The sequence below is a fragment of the Uloborus diversus genome, chromosome 6 (genome assembly GCF_026930045.1).
Source record: "Uloborus diversus isolate 005 chromosome 6, Udiv.v.3.1, whole genome shotgun sequence".
NCBI lineage: Eukaryota > Metazoa > Arthropoda > Arachnida > Araneae > Uloboridae > Uloborus > Uloborus diversus.
In genome coordinates, this window is record NC_072736.1 from 137,483,811 (window position 1) to 137,507,767 (window position 23,957).

Consider the following 23,957-nt stretch of genomic DNA (forward strand, 5'->3'; position numbering starts at 1 on the left):
TTGCTGAAAAAGTCTTTGAATTTTTTTGTAGAATGAGAGTGACCCTCTCGGTTGTAAATGCATTCAATGATGGAATTACGGGTTTTGTGGCTCCTTGCAATCCATTACTATGGAATTACTTTGTGTACCACTGAACGATGTAAAACAGTTATCATGTGTATTTCTGTATTCCCTTCAAGCACCTATGGTGGTGGGGGGGGGGGCCTTCGAAATTGCAATATGGTAAATCCAACACGGAATGCATTAGTGCTTTATAATTTATTGCCTTATAAAGTAATTGTTTTGAGCAGTGTCAGAAATAAGCAATTCTTAGGCATATTTAGGCTAAAAATTTCATTTCCCCTGAATGCCATGTACACACTAGGAGAGGAGGTAAGAACAGGATAATAAACAAGAACCACTAAGGATCACATGACAGCAAATGCAATGCTGATGCCCTACATCCACAAAAGTAAGACCCTGGTGGATGTGAAACAGCTCTGAAATTTATCACACAAAGACAACTTTACATTAAATTTTAGTTTTTCAGATGAGCTTTTGGTAATACGTGTGACTGCAGCTGTAATACATGCGTAGCAATGACAACACACCGATTGTCCCAACTACGAGCAATTCTGACAAGCTTCCATCTATTGTTGGGGCACATGTATTCGACGTACTGCTCGTAGCAACTTTAAACAGCTGGTTTCCGATTCCGAGTCACAACTGACTACAACTGTAATTATGTCGAGGACTGCATACTAAGTGCCTAGCCTCCATTATTTTTTATACCGATAGATGGCAGCACCATCACCGGATCGAACAGTTAATGAGAATTTAGAACTAGACCAGGAGCTAATAGCTACCTGGTGCTAGCACCCCTAGAGGTATCGTTTCACTTGGAGGACATTGAGACCACGAGCATATTTAACGTCGCCCAGTCCCCTTTAATGACGACGGTGGATCTTCGACCATCGAGGTTCGAACTCAGGACCCTCCGGTCCCGAATCCGACACTCTACTGATTGGGCTACCACGGCCCAAACAGCTGGTTTAAACCTTTTTTAAAAAACAAAATGTTGTGTAAAATTGTCTTTGTGTGATAAATTTCAGAGCTGTTTCAAATACGCCAGGGTCTTACTTTGTGTGCATGTAAGACGTCGGCATGGCGTTTACCACTATATGTTCTTAAGTAAGTCCTGCATCTTATTGTGCTCTCTACAAGTCTAGCTTTACGTACCACTGTACTAAAGGGGCCCCTGGAGCAGAAATCCAGTAGGCAGTTAGGGGCCCTGCTGGTTTTTTGCAGGGAGGCCCAAAATTTATAGATCCGAGCAGGGTCCTCTACCTCTCCTCCAAGTTTGTACACAGCATTCAGGGACATCCTGTATTTTAAATTCCGGGTGCCTGATTTACACCATAACCTACAATTGACATGGGGGAAGAAAAAAAATTTATTTTTCATTTTAACATCCAGAAAACCTTTTCAGTTATCATGATGTCTAGATTTAAATTGTTATATCTAACACTGGTTTTACATTTTCCCTTTAAGAATGTAAATAGATATTCTTTATCCCATTAAAATTCTACCAACAGTTTTTAATCTCTCAGCAAGTGCTATCTATCTGTAGGGTACATCTGGGAGCTACACTAATTGAGTTTTATATCAGAATGTATTTACACTGAATTTTTTCAAACAAAGTGTTTTTATTAATTTTGCACTAAAACAACAATTTTACCAATTAAGTATTTTCACAATAGCATATTTTAGATTAAGAGATAGCTGAACTAAATACAATGTCTAATATGTTTGTACTAGCAAAAATACCCGGCGTTGCCCAAGTTAGAAATCATTGTGAGAAACAATCGCTACTTTCATTTGTTTTCTTTTTAACTGAAAGAACTTAAAACACACTGCTTTGAGGTAATTAAAAATCCAGATTCTTCCTTACCCATAAAAGTAAAATAGCAATAAGTATAAAGAATGAAATAGTATTTAGTTAGAAACGAAAGCACAACATTTGAGCATATAAAAAAATGGAAGAATTTCCAAAATATGGACTAACAAAAACAAAGATCACTAAAAAAACCATGGGCTTTATTTATTTAATTAAATAGTACATACACACACACACACAAAAAAAAAGTCTCTACTATGTTTCCCAAAGAGTACAAAATGTAAAGTTTCCAAATATTTTAAATGACTTTAAATTTATGTTTGCTCCAGAGAAGCCCTGATTCAAAATTTTCATTATGAATACTATTAAAATTGCTGTCGTAAGGCAACGAATTTATGTAACAATGATTTTTATGGAATACACCGCCAGCTCAGTCATTTCCAGCCGAGGACTGCAATTCCGTGCTTATTAGCACTCATCAACCCGGCATAGGAAAGTGACTGAGCTGGAGATGGAAAACCTCTTAAGGAAGCCAAGAGTGCGAAACAAACTGGTAGCTAATACAGGATTAGCAGACCAGACGAGTGACCGAAGCATTGGTTTGGTTCAACTCGAAGATTGAATTTGAGCCATGTATTTCTGCTTTAGCCCTGGCTAATGGGCGGTAATTTACTGAATGGTTTTTGTATTTAATCATTTAATTGGGAAATTATATGAAATTTATTGTTTTCCATCATAACTTTTTTTAACTAAGATTTTTAGAAATAAATTATAGCCTATGTTGCTTCCTGATAATGTAGCTATCTGTGGTAAAAAAATGGTTAAAATCGGTCCAGTAGTTTTGAAGCTTACCCCGGACATCCTTACATACAGAAGTAGCCCTTTATGTATATAGATGACACATAGTGGCTGTTTCCATTATTCAAGTTCTTACTATCAAATCAGCTGTCCGTTCGTAATACTTGAGTTTGGCCTAACACTGCAAATGGACAACAATTTTCTGTGCCACATTGGTTAAAAGGAAAAACGTTGCAACAATGCAATGTGTATTTGTTTTACTTAAAATTACTCTTTGCAATGCTGAAATGCAGTGAAATTGCACTTGAAAACCTGGAAAAATCAGAGAACTTGATCAAAATAGTTAAGAGTTTTAAGCTAGTCTGTTTAACACAAAAAGCCTGTAGTTTCTATGTTTAGAAGGTAATCTTGTACAGGAGTCATTTCTTCATCCATGTTGATCAATTTGTGTAGTTAAGCAGAAGGCTTCGAAATTGACTGTGGTCTAAGGGTCTGAAACCACAAAAACATAATTTGAACCAGCAGAAGATTTAGTAGCCCTTAAGGCCAGGCGCGGGTACAGACAATTATTTTAGAAAGGGGGGGGGGCATGCGGTGGAATCTCCCCAACCTCTTTTCCTATGGTCAAACCTACTGTATTGCAATGCAAAAAATTTCTGAAACTGCTCGAGTGTCAATAGAAAGCACCAAATCGGCCAGGAATAATGCACCTAATGTGGCAAAAACAAAACTAAATAATTTCTTTACCAATAAAAAGAAGTTTTATTTCAAATGTTTACTTTTAAAAAAGTTAATAAACTAAAAAGATTACTGCAATTGTATAATTTTTTTCCCCATAAATTGTTTGAACACAATGTTGATGTATTTAATGTATCAATTGTTTAGGGGGGGGGGGGGCATAACTCTTCCCCTGTATTTGCCTCTACTTTTGACCAGTGAAGTTTTATTTCTTTTTTCCTTTTAAAAATTTTGAACATTAAAATTTTTAAAAAATTTTAACCTGCTAAAAGTTTTTGCAAGAAAGGACAGCTTAAGAAATTTCTACAGCATTATAATTTATTATTTTTACCTTCCTTCCAAACTAGCTAAAACAATAAAATTTCATTGGTCCAATTCCTTTATCAGCGCTGGTGAATAAAAAAGATGCCTGTTGTTTCCTTCTCTTCCCCAGTTGCTCAGATATGTCCATTGAAAACTGTTAATGGACTCTATTTGTCATACTACTGTATTTTGTTTTACCTATTTTTGTCTTTTTTAAAAATTTTTTTGTTATTTTAAATTGGGGTACAAGAACATATGGACCACTGAAATTTTGTAGTTACTGGTCCGTTGGAATGTGACTCTTAATCTGATATATTCCCCCTCCCTTTTTTTCTCTTTATTTTTCATTTTAAAATAAAATTATGTCATATTATTGAACTTTAACATTACTCATTAAATGACCTCTCAAAATGTAGAATATTGCCTCAAAAATCAGGACAGATGGCCGCCGTCGACTCCTCCTTCCAATTTGGAGTTCTATTTTTATGAAATGAGTATGAGAAAAGCCCATTTATTTAGAATGCTTAGTTTCTATTTTTGTGAACTCAATACGCTGTAAAAATATTTTTCATTCAACCTTTAATTTTTAGCTGTGAAAATGGAGGGGTCAAGGAACCTTTACTTTTGAATGTGGGAGGGCAGCTGCACCCCCCCTTGTACATCCATTGTCCAGCTACCTATGAGGAATAGAGTTGCTTTGGAAATGAAATTTGACCCCGTCATTTAAAAATGACAGAGTCAAATCTCTTCAGAATCTCTGCTGAATTAAATAAAATTTACTAAACAATTTTAGCTCTGATTTTTTGTTATTTTTAATCAATAATGTTATGGAATTTCTTTAGGTATAATTATTATCTTTAGCTTGTAATAACATTTTATAAGACATGTAACTAATTCAGGATAATTTTTAATCTTTGTGGGTCAAACTTCCCTTAAGTAGGGAGGTTTGACCCAGCTTGGGCACGCTGAAAAATCACTAATAAAAAGATAAATCTGTAATTTAAATTAAATATAACGTAAAAAGTTGCCAAGCATTATTAGCAATAGAATAATATCGACTCGGATCTTTTCTTGAAGTTAGAAAAAAAATAGATTTTTTTCTTTTTTTGTCGAAATCAGGTCAAACCTCCCTAGTTTCCGTTACAAAACTTCATTATAGTCTTTTCTTTACCAAAAAACCTATTTTGCACTAACTGATGGGCTAAACCATTGCATGAAAATTCAGGTAAATTTAATAATGTTTAAGTTTTTTGATTAAATTAAGAATTCTTTAAAAAAATGTGCAAAAATTTATAATTTATATTTTTCTAGAATTAATTTAAATTTAATCTCACTTAAAAAAAAATTAAATAGTTGGTCAGCACTTTGATGTAATAGAGCATTTACAGGTATATTAAAAGACACAAAATATTTGAATTTAGTTTAAAACTTAAGTTAAAATGACCTTAAAACAGATTATCATTATGTATGAAATAAGCTGAAAGGCAATTAATCTTTACATAAAAAAATCTTATTTTATTCTGTGAGTTCTCACAAGTTTTTTCCCCTTTGTCTTCTTAGTATGATCAGATTATGCTGCGAAGCTTTAAACTGTGAGAAGAGATATATTTGAGAAAAGTTATTTTCTAATTGATTGTACAATTATAATGTACAATTTAAATTGACACCGTATTGTTCACAAATCCTTCAATAGAAATTAAGTTAAAAAAAGTAAAATAAATAAATAAATAAATAAATAGATTGCTAACCCCCTATGTGCCCTATGACATATCCATGCTGAAATGTAATAAGAATTTAGTTTACTTTTGGGGAAAAAAAAGGATTTTAAAGAAGACAAAAACGTTTTTTAAATCTAAAAAGAATGTGAACTATGTGCTATAACACTTCTGCATACATTTAAAACGTGGTTAAAAATAATTGGACCCGAAAAAGTTATTTCTATGATTTATTTAGGTTGCATTGTACTTATATAAAAGAATCTTTAAAAAAATTCCAACCTTAGTAACAGAGCATATAAAAGCTACATTTTATATAAAAATGTATTACATATACATTTGAAATAAAATTTAACAATACCATATTCAGTATTTTTTAAACAAAATACTCATGGCAGTAAATTAAAAATGCTTTTATAGAAATAATTTTTTACTAAAAGTATTTAGTATATATAATTTTTGCAAACATGATTTTTGTTTATGATGTACAAAGTCAGTTACATATTTATAAGACAAATGCTATGATTTAGCTTTTGAAATTGCATCAAATTTGTAAATAATGATTCTTCCATAAAAATCTGTGCTGCTGCCGAACATGACCCGTATACAATCTGAGAGATTTTCTTCCAGTGTGAATACTTGCTGAAGTTAAGGTTCAATCTGTTTGGTCAGTTGAAAAAAAAATAGTTATGTTATTGTGATGAAACCTCATTCACACACAAACAAAACTGCATTCTTTTTCCAGGAGCAGAAATAGGAATTTATTTCAAGAGGGGGCCCAGGTCAAATATTATGAGAATTTTAAAAATTTAAGTTTGAAAATATTGAAATTCTTATTCACAATGAATAGCTTTAAATTTCTCTTGGAAGAGACCTAGACCCTTGCCCTCCAAGTATGCCTTTTGTTTTTACTAGTAATTTTCTTTAGTTAATAAAAGAAACAAAATATCTTTTTAAAAATTATTTCAACAAATGATTTAATACAGAGCTGCCAACCTTTGAAAATCAAAAATCCTAGCTGCATTTTGCGATGGGGGGGGGGGGGGGGGGGCGTGGCCACTGCTTCAGAATCAAACATTGATCAATTGACAACAGTATAATGAACAAAATAATGATACTCAATGAATTTTAAATATGATACAGAAAATATAAATACAGAATAAAAGATTTTATACTGAATATTATAAGATGATAAATTAGCTGTACCTTTTACCCGGTCGTCATGTCTTTTTGAAGTAACACGCTTGCAGCAATCATCGCAATCACCATGTTCAACTAAAAAATTGCTATTGCAAATAGTACATCTTACATAACCAGGGGTGCTCACTTTGGGGGGGGGGGGTCATGGTGCAGACTGCGGCATTGGAATTTTTAGGGGGTGGGGTGTTTTGAGAGGTTTTCTTTCTTTTTTTTGGAGGGGGGAGGGGTTGTCCCGATATTTAGGGGGGTGCGCCCTTGTTCTTTGGGAGGATGGGCACCCCCCTGACATAACCTGTCTTTAAAGATGAAATAAGGAATGGCCAAGTGCTTTTATATTCTTCACGATATTTTTGGAAGTTTTTCTGCTTTTCTGCCGAAGAATCCATAAACTGCATGAAAACTAAACCAGCAGCAGAAGTGTACAAGTTCGATTTTCTGAACTTACCGGTTTAGTGTTCACGCAGATTATGATTTTTTTTTCGTTCTTGAGATTAAATTAAAAAACAGAAAATCATAGTTTTCGGACCCACTTTTGTAGCGTCGTAGTTTAAAGCTGTAATTTGTAAAAACTACGATTTTTTCGTAGCAGTTGGCAGCTCTGGTTTAATACCATAATCCTCTATTTAACATGAAAAAAAAAAAAAAATAAATGAATAAAAACCTTCAGGCACTAATTCTTTTTTTTTTTTTCTCAAAGAATATTTAGTAAGATATTACAAAAGATCAAGAATATTTAGTTTGGTCAACAACAGCTTTACTTTCATTCGGAATGAAATTATTTCAGAGCAAAATATGATACAAAAATACTAAAAATAGTTGAAGCATAAAAAACAGATTTTACCATAAATAGTATCAGCTGATATAGAATTTGGCCATAAAAAATTTTCAGCATACATAATTTTCCTAAAATAACGTTAATCAAGAATCAACTTGAGCTTAAGATAATATGAACTAAGTTTTAGTTTGCCAGAATACTCAAGAAGTTCACTGTCCAACGAAAATACTAAGTACTGTAAATACATTGTGTACATTAATTAAAAATATATTTTCTAAAATCAATCAGCAAAGTTTGATTTTTGAACTTATTTTGATACTTTCTTTTCAAGCAAAATATATGATAAAGGATATTTGCAAAGAATTATTGTCCGATGGATAAAGTGAATGAAGTTTTTCCATTTTATCCTCTTTTTTAACTTCAACCCAACAATTTTTTCCAGCAAAGCCACCTTGAAATTGAATATGTAATTCAGCTATAGATGTAGGCTTGGAAAACCTTAGCTCTATCCACTGAGGAGACCCCTGAAAAAGTTAATAGAATGTTATAAAAATTTATAGAAAACGTATATTAATGCAAAAATTCTGTAACTATTTTAAAGAAAATGCTATGTCCCCTGACTTTTTTTCTTCTATCTACTATGAAATCATAATCAAAACAGTAATAAGATGACAAAAGTCCACTTTTCTTATTATCAGAGGCCGATCCAGGATTTTTTTCTCATTACCTATTTTTGTAAAAGTATTGCATCAACATACTATTTTTGTGAAAGTTTTTCCTTTTTATTAGCATTGTTTTTCTGATTTTTTAAAGGCATATACTATTTTTTGAAACGAAAATTAAAGCAATTTGAATTTTAGTTTGAAAAGTGCATATATAATCTACTATTATTTCTAACAGGTTATTTTCTGTGTGTGTGGGGGGGGGGAGGTAAAACATCACAGGTACGAAAGAAACTCTCTTGATTCATTTTAACAGGCTTAGCACTATGTATAATTCAGGAAATCATCAGAATAACGGCTCCCCGAAAACAGATGCTTGAAAATGAAAAGAAAGCGATAAAATTGCATAAATTCAATTTGGCAAAATGCAGCTAAAAATGAGTTAAAAGACTACGGAAAAGTAGTTACTTTAGCGACTGTTCATATAAATCAGGTTAGCATTTTTATTTTACTAGTAAATTTGCTTTAAACAGAGAAATAAATTTCCGCTTTTAAAATGCAGATTTTTGTGAAGCTGATGATTTTATTACTTGTTTTTATGAATGTCAATTTTAAAATATGATTTTTGTAAAAAGTACTGAAAGACGGTAGTAAAATCAGCCTGTAATGGGCCATGAAGGCATACCACCCATTTTAGAAACATTAACAGTAGATTTCTGCTGTGGGCAGGTAAACGGTAGTGTCTGAAAATATGATTTTTTCGAGATATTTGAAGAAGAGACATGCCATGTCACTGACTTAATTTTTCAAATCCTCCCCGCTTGAGTATCTCTGAATTAGACCAAATGTTACAGAGGTGTAGAGATGCCTTTGAAACTAATACATGCACATTTTCAGCTTGCGAGATTCAATTCCTGAGGATCTGGATCTCCCAAAATCAACACCCTATAGGTTACAATAGAGAGGCACCGATCATTCGGTTGGAATTCGGTATACTGTATATTCGGCAGGCAAACCGAATATTCAGTTCCGCCGAATACTTCAGTATTCTGCAACCAAATAGAAAACAAATTTAGTTGTTCAATAATTTGGTAAACCAACAATTTTTTTTATACATTGGATGAAAGTTACAATATGGTACCACAGTACAAAATTAATTCAAATTGTTACTTATTAATTTTGAAAGTTACTATATAGTACCACAATACAAAGTTAGTTCAAATTATTACTTATTAATTTTATCCCATTAAAAGTAATATTCTCTTTATCTTTACTAATAATAAAGCTGAAAGTCTCTCTGTCCGGAGCATGTCTGGATCTCTGTGACGCACATAGCACCTAGACCTATTAATTAACTAAAGATTAGTTAATTAATAGACGAGAGAAAATGAATGAATAAATAAGTGAATTATTAAATGAAGGACTGTAAATGAATTAATAAAAATAAATGAATGCCTAAGTGATTTAATAAATTAGTGAAAAAGTAAACAAAATGAACTATATTTCCCTATTAACTATTATATATTAACTATTATCCACTTTGCCCCCCATGCACTTGACTAATTTTGCAAATCATTTAAAATAGAAATAAGCTTCATCTTTACTAATAATAAAGCTGAAAGTCTCTCTGTCTGTCAGGATCTCTGTGACGTGCATAGTCCCTAGACAGTTCGGCCGATTTTCATGAATTTGGCACAAAGTTAGTTTGTAGCATGGGGGTGTGCACCTCGAAGCGGTTTTTCGAAAATTCGATGTGGTTCTTTTTCTATTCCAATTTTAAGAACAAAAATGTAAGATGGACGAGCAAATTGCGAAATTATCATAACGTGGAACCGTAACATGGGCACAAGTCAAATGGCGAGATACAAAATTATCATAACGTGGAACCGTAACATGGGTACAAGCCAATTGGTGAGAATATTCACCATATATTATTTGTAAATGTACAGGTGAACCAAAATACCTTTTAATTTTTCTATTACGGGCAAAGCCGTGGGGGTATCACTAGTAGTAAATAAAAGTAAGGTTTCAAAGAAATTTTGGAAGGAAGTCTGTGGCGGACATGAGACCAGGACACCCCATAACACCTACAGCCTTAAAATTTTGTACAAAATTACTTCGAGCCCCGGGGGTGGGCACCTGGGTATTTTTTTTAAATTCAAATTAGTTTTTTTGTAATTAACTTTTTAGCTCAAATATCACGTAAATTGCCTAATAAAGGGGTGAAAAATTACTTGCACATATTACAGTAGAAGACCGTTATAACGCACACCTTGGGACCAGAGCTTTTGCGTTATACAGGTTTTTGCGTTATATAGATCATTTCACAAATTTTGAAACTAATATTCTGAATATATTTATATACTAGTGATACCGGCATGGCTTTGCCAGTAATAGAAAAATCAAAAGGTCTTTTGGTTCGCCTGTATATTTACAAATAATGTATGGTGATTTTTCTCGCCAGTTGGCTTGTACCCATCTTACAGTTCCACGTTATGATAATTTTGTATCTCACCAATTGGCTTGTGCCCATGTTACGGTTCCACGTTACGATAATTTCATAATTTACTCGTCCATCTTATGATATTTTTTTCTTGAAATTAGAATAGAAAATGAACAACATCGAATTTTCGAAAAATCGCTTCGAGGTGCACACCCCCATGCTACATACTAACTTTGTGCCGAATTTCAAATACAAATACAAAAGTGACGACCAGCAACAGGCTCTGGGCCCAGCTAGACTGGTCCTAGTCAATTTACAATCCCCAGTGAAGATCAATGGCCCTCTTAAAACTGTCTACTCCTTTGCTCGTTACCACCTCTTCCGGTAAGCTGTTCCAAGGTTCCACTACCCTGCTAAAATAATAATTTTTCCTAATATCCATGTTAGCCTGAGATTTAAATAGCTTAAAACAATGACCCCTTGTCCTGTTTTCAGTGCTAAACTTTAACCCCGTAACATCTTTCGTTTTAATAAATTTAAACAGCTGAATCATGTCCCCTCGGTCTCTTCTTTGCTCAAGACTGTACATTTTTAGCCTTCTAAGCTTGGAATCATAATCTAAGTGGGAAAGTCCACTTATTAGCCTTGTAGCCCGCCTTTGAACCCTTTCCAATACATTAATGTCTTTCTCAAGATAAGGAGACCAAAACTGAACAGCATACTCCAAATGGGGTCTTACCAAACTTCTATATAATGGCAGAAGAACTTCTTTAGATTTATTTGAAATAGATCTATTGATAAACCCAAGCATCTTATTGGCTTTGTTGCTAGCAATGCTGCACTGTTGGCTAAACTTTAAATCCTGACTTATTAAGACCCCCAGATCAGTAACTTTGTCTGCCTGACTAATGGCTGAACCTTGCAAATAACTTGTACACTTATTTCCATGCCCTAAATGTAGCACTTGACATTTCCCAACATTAACAGCCATACCCCATTTATCAGCCCACTCTGTAATATGATCTAGATCCTCTTGCAGCTGATTTGCTTGTTCTTCATTTTCTACAGTCCCCATAACTTTGACATCATCAGCAAAACAATTCATGTTCCCAGAAATATTTTTGTGAATTTCGTTCATAAAGACAATGAACAAAACAGGCCCTAACACTGATCCTTGAGGAACCCCACTTAAGACCTCACTCCAATTAGAATAATTTCCCCTTACAACTACTCTTTGTTTCCTTCCGGTCAGCCAGTTTTTTACCCAAATGAAAGTTTTCCCTCCTATTCCTATATCAGTTAATTTGCTAAGTAGAGCAACATGCGGTACCTTATCGAAAGCTTTTTGAAAATCAATGTAAACAACATCTACAGGCTTCTTATTGTCCAAAGCCATGGTAACTTTGTCATAGAAATGTAATAAATTAGTTGCACAAGATTTACCTTTCCTGAAACCGTACTGAAAACTAGTCAATAGATTATTAGTCTCTAGAAAATTTACTATCTTAATTTTCATCAATGTTTCAAAAATTTTGCAAACCACCGAAGTTAGACTCACACGATTTCATGAAAATCGACCGAACGGTCAAGGCGCTATGCACGTCACAGACATCCAGACATCCTCCGGACAGAGAGACTTTCAGCTTTATTATTAGTAAAGATTAGCACTTCAGAATGAGTTTTATCTGCAATGAGTATTAAAGCACCAATATTAAAATTTGTTATTCACAAATAAATATGTTTCACAATCAAAATCCTGCACTTCTGCTAGCTTCATGGTTTGCATAACAGCTGCATTTTAAAGAGCCATCTGGTATTTTCTGTTTACAATGAGCACTCATTTTCAATTTAAAAGCTTTGAAATAAGATGGAAAGATGAAAAACTTTCAAAATTTAATTTGCCTAACAATTTTTATTTTTGCAAAGCAAAACAGAGGGATTTTTTAAACTTCTAAACCTATTGTTTACTTCTGAAAAGTAGTGCGGTTTATAGAGAATTGCGTTATACAGGTCGGCGTTATAACGGTCTTCTACTGTAGTATTATACATCGTTGAAAAGGGTAGAATTTACCACATTCTACACAATTTGTTTCAATGCTCTAACTTAAATACGGAGGGAGTTATTTGTGTTTTTAGCTCAAACTTTTTTAGGCTTAGCTAAAATTTAGGCACTACTTTCTTCATTAAATTTATCAGTAAAAAAGGAAGGAATTGTCCCACAATTTTTCTTTTTGACACCACTGAAATGAGTGCTTTTTTTACTCCAGATCTAACTCGACCTATAATTGAAAAACAAAGTTTCTATCTCCAAGCGAAAAAAAGTTAGAAGCCTTTACAGAAAAACTTAGACTCAATTCAAGCCCCGAGCTAAAAAGCAAAATTTATTACTAGAGACCATGAATATGAAAGCGACTTTTCAAACCTACAAAACTGCAGTCTTGCAATCTTCAGGAGCTCCTTAGTCCTTACAGCTCTGCAAGTTGGTACAAGTTGTTTTTAAACCCGGGGAAAGGGTGCTTTCTGATCCAAAGGGAGCTCATACTGAGTTTTTAATCTGTTTCTTTCTAATTGACGATTTAATTGTTTGCGAATCAAATAAGATTGTGAAGCAATCTTCAGGGGTTGGTGAGCATTAGCGAGCAGGGGGGCAGAAACCCCCTAGTATTGTAAAAGAAAACACTCAGATGTTAAATTTAAATTTTAATGTTTCTGAATTTCTCTTCGATCTTATGACACATTTCATTTGGCTTACTATTACAAACTCATTTAAATATGACACAGTAACCAGAAAAATAAAAACCTCATGCTGTTAAGTAGTAATAAATATATTAAGCCAATTTATTACTACTTAACATTAACTGCTTTTTTTTTATTTATTAAGAAAAAAGTAAAACACTTGGATATAAAATTTCCCAGTACTTTAATTTATAAAATTTTATACCCTATAAATTATTTAATTCTGCTTAAAAACAACCTAATTAAAATTAATCATAAACAAAGTTTAATAATTCTTTGCAATGCTTGAATTTCGTTTCTCATTTTTTTAAACGGTAATACAATTAATAATCAATTACCGAAGAGATTAACATAGCAGAAAACCACTTGGATAATTTGTACTAATATTTTGAGCAACTTGGTTTGTATTTGTATGCAAGGTGAATGGAAAGTTCTTTATTTATGATACAGCATGTTTCACCATGTTTATCAGTTATCAAATCATGCCTTAGGAAAAAAATTGTTTATGTATTTATACAGAATTTCAGACAAACATGAACCAAATTATTATATTTATTGTATTAATTTATTTTTGCTTTTGGAAAGATTTAATTTAAATTAATAACTATACATAATGTAGATAAAATTACAATGTTAAATGGAAAATGTATTTATATTTTGTAAAATAGATGAATATTTTCTGTTTTAAATTGGCATAAAAATCAAATATTAGTTTAGAAAAATTAAACAAGTATTTTATATTCGTCGTAATACTCGGTTTGAGTTTAACCGAATATTTGGTATTTGGTGCATCTCTAGGTTAAAGAGTCTTATAATTCTATATAGATCAATATAGGTTAAATTAAAGTAAGAAAAAACAACGTCAAAAAAAGCACAAATTGCCAGTTACAGCAGACACCTGTTTCGGCGTTACAGGGAACGTCTTTTTCAATGCGAAAAGTGATGAGCTTATGAATGAAAAAGACATCCGACAAAAGCTTTTGTCGGATGTCTCATTAATTTTCGCATTGAAAAAGGCGTTCCATGTAACGCTGAAACAGGTGTCTGCTGTAACTGGCAATTTGTGCTCTTTTTGATGTTGTTTTTCTTAATTTACTGTTCAGCACAAAGGTATTTATTTATCTTATAGGTTAAATTACTTGTGCAGAGTTCCAGCATGTTTCTTCACAGTTATCAATCATATTTTTCTTTCCATATTCTTTTTGGTTCTTATCTAACACTGAACTGACACTGAAAATAATACAAATAAAATTAACAATGGAGAATGCTAAAAGATAAATTTGAATCCATATTTCTGACTAAACTACACGGAACAAATTCTATTTGTAACCGAATCTTTAATTTTGTCCAGATCACTCAACAATTTGAAGTAAATATAAAACATTTGTAGCAAAAAATACAAAACTAATTTCAAAATCTTAATTTGTTAGCAGTAGTGTTATTTTAAAAAAGTGAATGAGAAAAGACTTTTGGTAAGAGTACAATTAATCATAATACATACTTAATATCTCAATTTTATTGTTTCAAAGCATTTATCATATTTTTAATAGTAGCATTATGTGACATAAAAAACAACTAGCTTTTAAATTAATTTTTTTTTATTAAGTCCTTCAAATAGTTAAAAGAATAAAACACATAGGGGACCATATAGGGGGGTAAGTGGAGGTTGAAGCCCCCTCCCTTAGAAATTCTTTGCTTATGGTACTGTTTTCTTTGCAAAAATGTAAAAACGTTTCTTCTCCAGCCATTAATGAATAAGTTTTTAAAAATGTCAAACTTTAATAACTTGAATCTGTACTGAAATCGGTTTCTATGGAGAAATTATCCTGCCAAACCATAAGGAAAATATCTGAGCCCCCCCTTACAATTTTGCTTATGGGCGCCCTTGGTAAAACATTTAACTACTTGCTCTTTCGAGCATACAAAGTCTTACACACAGTCCAGTATAAAAATGAAAAATCTCCAGGAGGGGAAAGCGTCTTAAAAAAAAGGAATTGCGTTCCTTACGGAGTGCTGGGCAGTCGAAGAGGTGCCCGCCGTTCATATCAACTCCTTCGTCACACAAATGCAGTTAGGAGAGTCCACCAGTTTAAAATGATGTAGATGAGCCTGAAGGAGGTCATGTCCTGTCAGCAGGCGGAAAGAAGAGACCCCTATAGCTCCAGGCAGGTTCCTGGAAATGCAAGATGACAAAAGACTATCCCACGATTTGACAATTTTTTCCTTACTGGAGCCAGTGTGGTGTTCATGAATTTTCTACTTTTAAATTTAAAAATGCCTCTATAATGTCAAAAAAGAAAAAAACTTCAAAAAACATATTAACAAGTAAGAAAATTTTGTTACTAATCATCAAAAGAGAGAGAAAGTACTGATAAGACTTGCACTAATGAGTCCCATTTTGACTGGCAAATAAAATCTAGGTGGGAGTGGGAGAGAGAAAATGAATAAATAAAAATTCAAATACTTTCCCTAAATTTCAATTTACAATTACTGAAGAAATCATTTGTCAACATTTATATAGAAACAGAGCTAATTGATTTTTTAGCAATGTATTACGTTACTTTTAAAATCATTAATCAGCTCACTTTCTTTAAAAAAAAGGGGGGGGGGGGGGCTAAAAGTGTTCCCGAAAATTTTAATTAACAATTACTGAAGAAACTACAGTACAACTTCAATTTAACAATACATCTCGCAGGTCCGGATCCAGCTACTTGTCTATGCTCCTTGATTTAACGATAACGTTTCTAGTCCCTTGACAATGGTTAAATCAGGGCTATACTGTAGTTATCAACATTTATGTAAAAAAGAGATCGAGTTTTTTTAAAGCAATATATTAACACTACTTTTAACTTCATTGATCAACTCATTTTCAGGAGTAGGGTTTCTTTAAGTTACCAAAGAAAAAATTATATGGACTGGATCAGGAAGGAGGAGGCATTGATCCCCTCTCGCTTTGAGCTATTAATGTACTTACATATATAACTGGGGTTTTTTGGTATTATTGGCATTGAGTATCGACCCATTTGACCCCCTGGAAAATGTCAAAATGACGGGCTTGGTTCCCTTAAAGCCAAAAAAAAAAAAAAAAAACACCAACAAATTAAAACAAGCTCTCAACTAAAAATTAATTAAAACAAAGTTCACAACTAAATTAAGCATTGACTATCACAAAATGGCCAGGCCATCACGTTACCTTAACCCACCTCAGAATATCAATAAGAAAATCAGTGCTTGTCAAAGAAAATTTAGAGTAGATTTTGAGTAGGTGCTTAAACAAATAAATACATTACGAATGTGACGACCAGCAACAGGCTCTGGGCCTAGCTAGGCTAATCCTAGTCAGTTTATTAGTCCGGATTGAAGATCAATAGCCCTCTAAAAGTTATTCTCCCTCTTGCTCATTACCCCCTTTTCCGGTAAGCAGTTCCAAATGCCCATGACCAAACTAAAGTAGTCATTTTTCCTAATTTCCAGGTTAGCTTGAGATTTGAATATCTTAAAACCTCCCTGCTTTCCATGCAAAAATTTAACACATTAACATCTTTCATTTTGATAAATTCAAACAATTGAATCATGTCCTCTATGAATCTTCTCTGCTCCAGGCTCCTACATATTAAGCGTTTTAAGTCTATAGTATCATAATCTAAATCTGAAAGTCCCCTTACTAGTGTAGTAGCCCTCCTGTGACCTCTTACCAATACAGAAATATCTTTACTGAGATAAGGAGACCAAAACGAACAGCATAGTCCAAATGAGGTCTTACTAAACTCCTATACAAAGGCAGGAGAACCTTAGATTTGTTTGAAATAGATCTATTCATAAACTCAATCATTCTGTTGGCTTTGTTACTTGAGATTATGAAGAAAGTTTTCCAGGTTATAAGGGCATTTTTTCCAGACATAGAATAAAATATTTTTTCTTTTTTTGAGAAATCCCTGTGATTTAACATTACAAATTTTCTGAATATTCCAGGTTTTCCCTGAGGTATATGAATCTTGTTATTAATCTGACTTTTAGCCAAATAACTAAACTTTTAACTTGATTCCTTTCATTCAGAACTACGAAGAAAATATGGTAATAAATTCTTTTCAACTATACCGTAGTTCACAATCTGTATTAATAAGAGAAACACACATTTTCATCTAGTATTTAGAAATTATTGAATACGATCTTGAAATTTCATGCGGCACAACAAAACACGTAACTGATGGATGACTGCTGACAGTGACAAGTGACAACCACCAAAAACATTTTTTCCTAGAAGAAGTTAAATTGAAAATTCCACATTATGAGAAAATACAGATTGAGATTAAAAAATGGCATAACTTTACTTGTTTTCAGAAAAATGCTTTATCCTGAATGACGAATTTATGATGTTAACGAATGTTAAATATATTTTCACTGTAACCGTAATGTTATGAATCTTGCCGATTCATTTTTGTGATTTGTGTATTTCATTGCAAATAATATAACTTTTGTTAGCTTTTTCAAAAAAAAAGATCAACTTCCAATGTAAGTGTCACCTATTTAAATGATCTTTTCAATGTTTACAGTAGTTTTTTTACATTGTCAATTGCTTTTTTTCAGAAGTATGGCGACTGAAGGGTTCACCGATTCGGGTAGAATTTTGAAGATGGAAGTAGATTATAGTGCTACTGTTGATGAAAAAATACCAGTCTGCCAAAAGTTATGCCAGGTTGGTTTTAGCAAATCTTAAACTAATTATTTTCTTCATTTAATTTCTTATTTATTCATCTTTAAAACCTTGATACTATTGATCGAACTAATGACATTTGTGTGTATGTAAATCACCAGTTAAAATTCCGCTATCTATAAGTTTTGTTTTTTGCATTGTATTCAGTAGCGTACCAATGGGGTCTAGTGCCCCTGACGAATTTTAGGGATTGTGCCTCCCCTCCCCCCGAACTAAATTTATAGAAATTCAATATAATCAATAACATTAGTAATTCATTAAGAAACATTAATAGTGTTCATTCTTGAACCAAAGACAGAGTACAATTTTCAGTGCTGTTTATAACAATGCACGTTTTGGGCATTAATTTAGAAATTTTTATTTTAAAACACCAGAAGAATAAGTGTACAATAAACACAATTTACACATTTTACTAAACAAAAAAGAAAATTAAATAAAAACTCAAATTTTACTAAGAGTCAATTACGATTAGAAAATTAAAACAAGTAAAATAAATTAAAACTTAGGACCCAATTTCATGTAGAGTCGTCACGAGGACAAAAGACTTGATGTGTGTGTGGGGGGGGGGATGTGAAATTCGGAAACACCTTAATTTTTTCCAAACACAAACAAAGAGATAGAGAATGGATTCAGCTTCTGGTGTAGGAGGGACAAGGGAGCATCACTACAACTAGATAATAATATAAAAATAATTGCAAATTAAATATTCACACAGAAATGGGGGACCCAAGGGAACAAAGTTTTCCAAATCGTAGTTTTAGATGATCTTTGATAATGTTTAGTGTTTTGGGCAGGAGAGGTTTGGAGGCTCTTCCCTAGCAATTTTTCGCAATTAAAACTATATAAATGGAATTGTCTATTATCTTCTGCCATTTTTGAAAATAAAATAGCTTGGCAAATTGCCGCCCCTGTTGCTCTTGCGCCCCTGGCTAGAGCCACTCCTGCCAACCTATAGGTGCACTACTGTATTACGATTATTTTTTTATGTGCTGTATTCTTTCATTATAAGATATGCTTAACGTATGAATTACTGTTCCTACAGGAAGGAAAATTGACTGAAGCGCTTGATATTTTAATGTCTCTGGAGAAACAAACTAGGACAGTAAGTATTTCATTAGTTAAAGAAACTATTCTTGTTGTTAAAACTATTTATATTCACATTTTGTTTTGTTCAAAGTGATTAATTTTGAATTTATCTGGGCCAAACCACTAAAATATGTTTGAAATGTACCCTCACAGCACTTTACTTCAACAAATTAAGAATTTGTTTAGTAAAAAATTTTTAGAATGGCAATTTAATAGGATTACACAATAAATATCATTATTGCAAAATTGCGGAAAATTTGAGGAAAGAAAGCATAATGAATCATTACCATTTTTATTGCATAACAAAATACAGGAAGTTAGTGTATAATAGGACACAAACATCCCTCCACTAAGTAGGGTTGGCAAGGTTTTCAACTCTACGGTAAATACCATGGTTTTTGATGTCCTGTTCAAAACTCTTGAATCCAAAACTGCCCTAAATTTTTTTAGAGAAACTATTTTGTGAGAAAATATCAAAAACAGAATAAAATGTTAAAGTGACATTTTAAATTGAATATTTATTCAATGTGAAGATTCAAGTACAAATATATATGTAACTTATTTATACCGCTGAGTCTAATCTAGTTACTTAGAACTTGAATTCTTCATTAAAATTTTCAATTTGTACTCATGAGGTATTTTTTCATCATAATCATAACCAAATTTTTTGATATTTGTGCACATGTGCAAATGAAAGTGTTCCAAATGTAGTGCAATAAATGACTGAAATGCAAAAAATGGCAATTTTTTACCTGAAGGAAAAAAAATAAATATTTGATTCTTTTACAGCTTTGTCAAGATTATTACCACCAAACCATTTTGGGAAAATACCAATAATTTGTTTCTAAAAATTGTCAAGCTACTATAGTTTTTTGTTTATTGCAGTTACAGAATGCATTATATTAAAAATATGAATTAAAAATAGATTAGAGGTAATAAATTTTAAACAGACTTTTAAACTAGAAGTGCATATATTTCATCATCAATTTATTGTTCTTTAATCTATAATTTAAAAAGAACTTTCTTTGAAACATCATGCAAAACTTATATGCAGAAACCATTAAAAAAACTAAGCTTTTTTCTATTCCTTGTAGTTACAAATGGAACTAAAATTAGTTGTGTTGGTAATGTTGTGAATTTCCTTTCATAACTCTAAAAACTGTTACATTAGAAAGTTGATAGTTATTGGTAATTTACTATAAGTAAGGTATTTTTAAATAAACATTTGAGAAAAATATTGTCAAATACTTATTAATTAAAAATTATTATTTTTGTATATATGCATTACAAATAATGCAGTAAATACAGGCCTCGGAACTAGTATCTTTTCTAGCTATTTGTCTCTTTTTTATTTGAGTGTCTCTTAAGTCCTCTATTTTCATGATTTAGTCTCTAAAATCTCTTTTTTTTTTCCCCGCGAGTGCTCTGAAAATCTTATTTTTGACGCTTGTTGAAACGATTTCAGTTCGCGGAATTTCGTTTAGCAAACGTACGCAGCTTGACCAATCAGATCGCTTCTAATGATCAGAAAAATGGCGGCTTCTTTTTTTGCTTTTGTGAACTTAATTTCAGGGGGAAGTATCAAATTTGAAAGGGATAAACATTTGCTTTTCAATTACTTCTGAATTAAAATAGAATATTTGTTGAAAACCTGTTAAAAAAATCGAAGATTAAAACAATAAAAAAAGTGCAAACATGGAGCCACGTGCTTCGCGGAGAATTCGTTGCTGTGCATAAGATTTCAATCTTTTTGCATCTTTCAAATATTTAAATTATTTTTCAGTTTGTAAGCTATTATATGCTAATGAATGATAGCTTTTGTTTTTGTTATAATTTATTTTATTTTTGTGAACTTAATTTCAGGGAAACATTTGATCAGAAAGGAATAAGCATTTGGTTTTTAATTTGTTGTAAGCTAAAATAGAACATTTATTGAAAATATGTTAAAAATAAATAAAGTAATGGAAGAATAAAAACATGCAAAAATGGAACCACGTGCTTCGCGGAGAATTGGTCGCTGTGTATGAGATTTCAATCTCTTTGCATCCTTCAAATATTTCAATTATTTTTCAGTTTGGAAGCTATTATATGGGAATGTAGGACAGCTTTTTTTATTTAAATAATTTATTTTATCTTTATTATTATTTTTTTCTTTTTGTGAACTTAATTTCGGGAAAATATCGAATCGGAAAGGCGTAAGCATTAGATTTTTAATTTGTTGTGAGCTAAAATAGATCATTTATTGAAAAGCTGTTTAAAATAAATAAAGTAATGGAAAAATAAAAGTTTGCGAACACGGAGCCTCGTGCTTCGCCGAAAATTGATCGCTGTGTATTAGATTTCGATCTTTTTGCATCCTTCAAATATTTCATGTATTTTTTACTTTCGAAGCTATCATATTGAAGTATAGGTTAGCTTCTTGTACTGCAATAATGTATTTTAATTTTATTTTTATTATCTTTTTTTTCTTTTTGCAAACTTAATTTCCATGTAATATTTCATTCTTTTTGCATCTTTCAAATATTTTTTAGTTTTGGAGCAATCATATGCCAGTGTAGGATAGCTTTTTTTTTTATTGCAATATAATGTATTTCAATTTTATTTATTTTTTTATTACTTTATTTTTTTATAAACTTAGTTTTAGGGTCGGAAGAAATAAGCATTTAATTTTTAATTTGTTTAAAATTTAAATAAAACATTTTTTGAAAAGCATTGAAAAAACAGAACTGAAAATTATAATAATACTATGCCAACCTAACGTTGTTATTTCTTATTTTACTTTTCATGTACAAAGGTATTTATTTAACCAAGGGTGCCGATCAAGGTGGGGGGGGGGGGGGGGGGGTCATGGCACAGACTGCGCCATTGAAATTTTTAAGAAGGGTTGTTTTGAGAGTTTTTTTTTTTTTTTTTTCATTTTTAGGAAGGGAGGCTCTTGTTTTTTTTTTTTTTTTGTGGGGGTGGGGGTCTTTGCAAAATTTAGCGGTGGTGCGCCCTTTTTCTAAGGGGTAGGGGGCACCCCTGATTTAACTTGAGCTTCACAGAGAACTTATTATTGTATTTTAGACTTCAATCCTTTTGCATCCGAAAATAATACAATTATTAAGTTTTAAAACTATCACATCCTTGTATGAAATGGCTTTTTCATTGCAATAAACTTACTTTAAGGAAAGTACCATATTTGAAACAAATTAACATTTGATTTATTGTTTGAAATTAATTTAAAAATTATGAAGTAATAAAAAGAAGTATGCAAACTTAGCAACATGTGTTGCAGAAAATTGTTTGCTGTATTTCATATTTCAATCCTTTTGCATAATTTATTATTATTTTTGTTAGATATTTTGAGGAACTTTTCTTTTCAGTTTTGTTTCAAAACTGAAGTGAAACTTAGCTAAAAAAGTTTTTTCTTCTCAAAATTGAAATTATAATCCTTTTCTATCCTGCGAGTATTTCAATTAATTTTAAATGTGGAAGTTATTTTTATCATATCAGCTTAGAATACCTTTTTATTTTAATCTATTCTTAATGAATTATTGATAAATCTTTTTTGCAGACTGAACTTGAATGAAATTAGCACTTTTGTTTGATCATCATTTGGAAAAAGAGAATAAATTAAAATTAAATAGTTATTTCAAAATTTCTAATGGGATATTTGGATGCCTCATTTGACAAATTGACTAACTCCATTAAACAAAAGTAGATAATAGTTATGAAGAAGATGGTGTTATCCATAAGAGTAAATAGGCCCTCGTGTTACATTTTCTGCCATCACATGCTCAGAAAGATACTGAACTCAAATTTAATATAAATTCACATACTAAGCATTGATAAAAGACTATTAAAGCAGAAATGAGGATTTTTTTTTAAAAGTGGAGTTAATCGATTTGGCATTTGAGGCATCCATTAAAAAATATATATAAATAAATGAAAGGCTTTCAACTTTGTATGCTTTGCAGAAAATTGTTCGCTGTGTTAGAAGTTGCATCCTGCAGAGTGTAGAAATCTTTTTTTTGAAGTATTTTATCAAAGCCTGCACTACAGATCTCTAATTGCTAGTCAACAATTAGCCAAATTTTAAAAGTTTTAGCCTTATTCCAAAACTTTTAATAACTAAATTTAATAAATTTTTAACGGTGGAATTTTTTTTTTTTCACTTCAGTCAGAAAACTGGAATAATTTTATAAAATATGCATTGTAAATGCTTATTATTTTCATTATGCAGTTTACACTTAAGTTTAATAAACACTTAATAACAATGCATTAGACATTGAGTTCCTAATTTATTATTTTTTTATTACAGAATTTCTAATAATAGTTTTGAGGATTGAGGAAAAATCTTACTTCTGTTTTTTGTGGAAATTTCTAAGAATTTTATGTTAGACAATATTTTTGCCCAATTGAAGTTTTTTCGCTTTAATAGTTTTATAGCATTTGGCGTGGTGACAAATGCTTTGCGCAGGCTCTGTTTTATCATACCAAACCACTGTAGAAATCATGTTGCTATATTCCTGGCTTAGAATGAATTATTTTTAATAACTTTTCTTGTTTTGCTTATTAATGCTCACAGTATTTTAGATTTGAAAGACCGAGTTATTTGGTTGTTATTTGTTTTTAAGATAGTATTTTGAAACACAACTTATTTGTATGATATTTATTATCGCTGTTTTTCAAATGGAGAAAAAAAGAATATTTAAGAACTTTAAAAGATAAAGCGAAAAAAAAAAAAAAGAAATTAATGGTTTGCTCTTGATCTTTGATACAATAAATAAATTAATTTTAGTTTTTTAACTATTAATGAAGAATTTTTTTTAAATACTAGATTTAAAGTAAAATTTCAATTTTATATGTTATCAATACATTATCTTTTGCTTTTTTTTTTGCATTTTTTGAGAGAGAGGGAGGGGAGAA

The 23,957-nt window shown here is 31.7% G+C and overlaps 2 protein-coding genes across 2 annotated transcripts in view; one reads left to right on the forward strand and one right to left on the reverse strand.

Annotated features, from left to right (window-relative positions):
* Positions 1–7,490: 7,490 nt before the first annotated feature.
* Positions 7,491–17,469, reverse strand: LOC129224614 (nuclear receptor 2C2-associated protein-like). Its single transcript, XM_054859099.1, has 3 exons — positions 17,345–17,469; positions 14,386–14,476; positions 7,491–7,929 (listed from the first exon to the last, which is right to left on the reverse strand). Exons 1-3 carry the CDS (start codon positions 17,386–17,388, stop codon positions 7,732–7,734), a joined length of 333 nt encoding a protein of 110 aa, XP_054715074.1. The 5' UTR covers positions 17,389–17,469; the 3' UTR covers positions 7,491–7,731.
* Positions 17,470–17,658: 189 nt separating this feature from the next.
* The window catches only part of LOC129225258 (26S proteasome non-ATPase regulatory subunit 12-like), a 37,662-nt gene continuing 31,363 nt past the window's right edge, over positions 17,659–23,957 (forward strand). Inside the window, exons 1-3 of the mRNA XM_054859842.1 lie at positions 17,659–17,758; positions 17,834–17,942; positions 19,003–19,062. Coding sequence (XP_054715817.1) covers positions 17,838–17,942; positions 19,003–19,062 — 165 coding nt within the window. The 5' untranslated portion in view covers positions 17,659–17,758; positions 17,834–17,837. The remainder of the gene's footprint in view (positions 17,759–17,833; positions 17,943–19,002; positions 19,063–23,957) is intronic.

Bases quoted from the DNA above. Each gene is read 5' to 3' on its own strand.
- LOC129224614 (XM_054859099.1), bottom strand. From the start codon at position 17,388: ATGAAAATGTGTGTTTCTCTTATTAATACAGATTGTGAACTACG. The intron at 14,477-17,344 runs GTATAGTTGAAA...TATTATTTTCAG, and splicing joins AATACAGATTGTGAACTACG to TGTCAGTTCAGTGTTAGATA. The intron at 7,930-14,385 runs GTAATTTAACCT...TAACTTTTTCAG, and splicing joins CATGCTGGAACTCTGCACAA to GGGTCTCCTCAGTGGATAGA.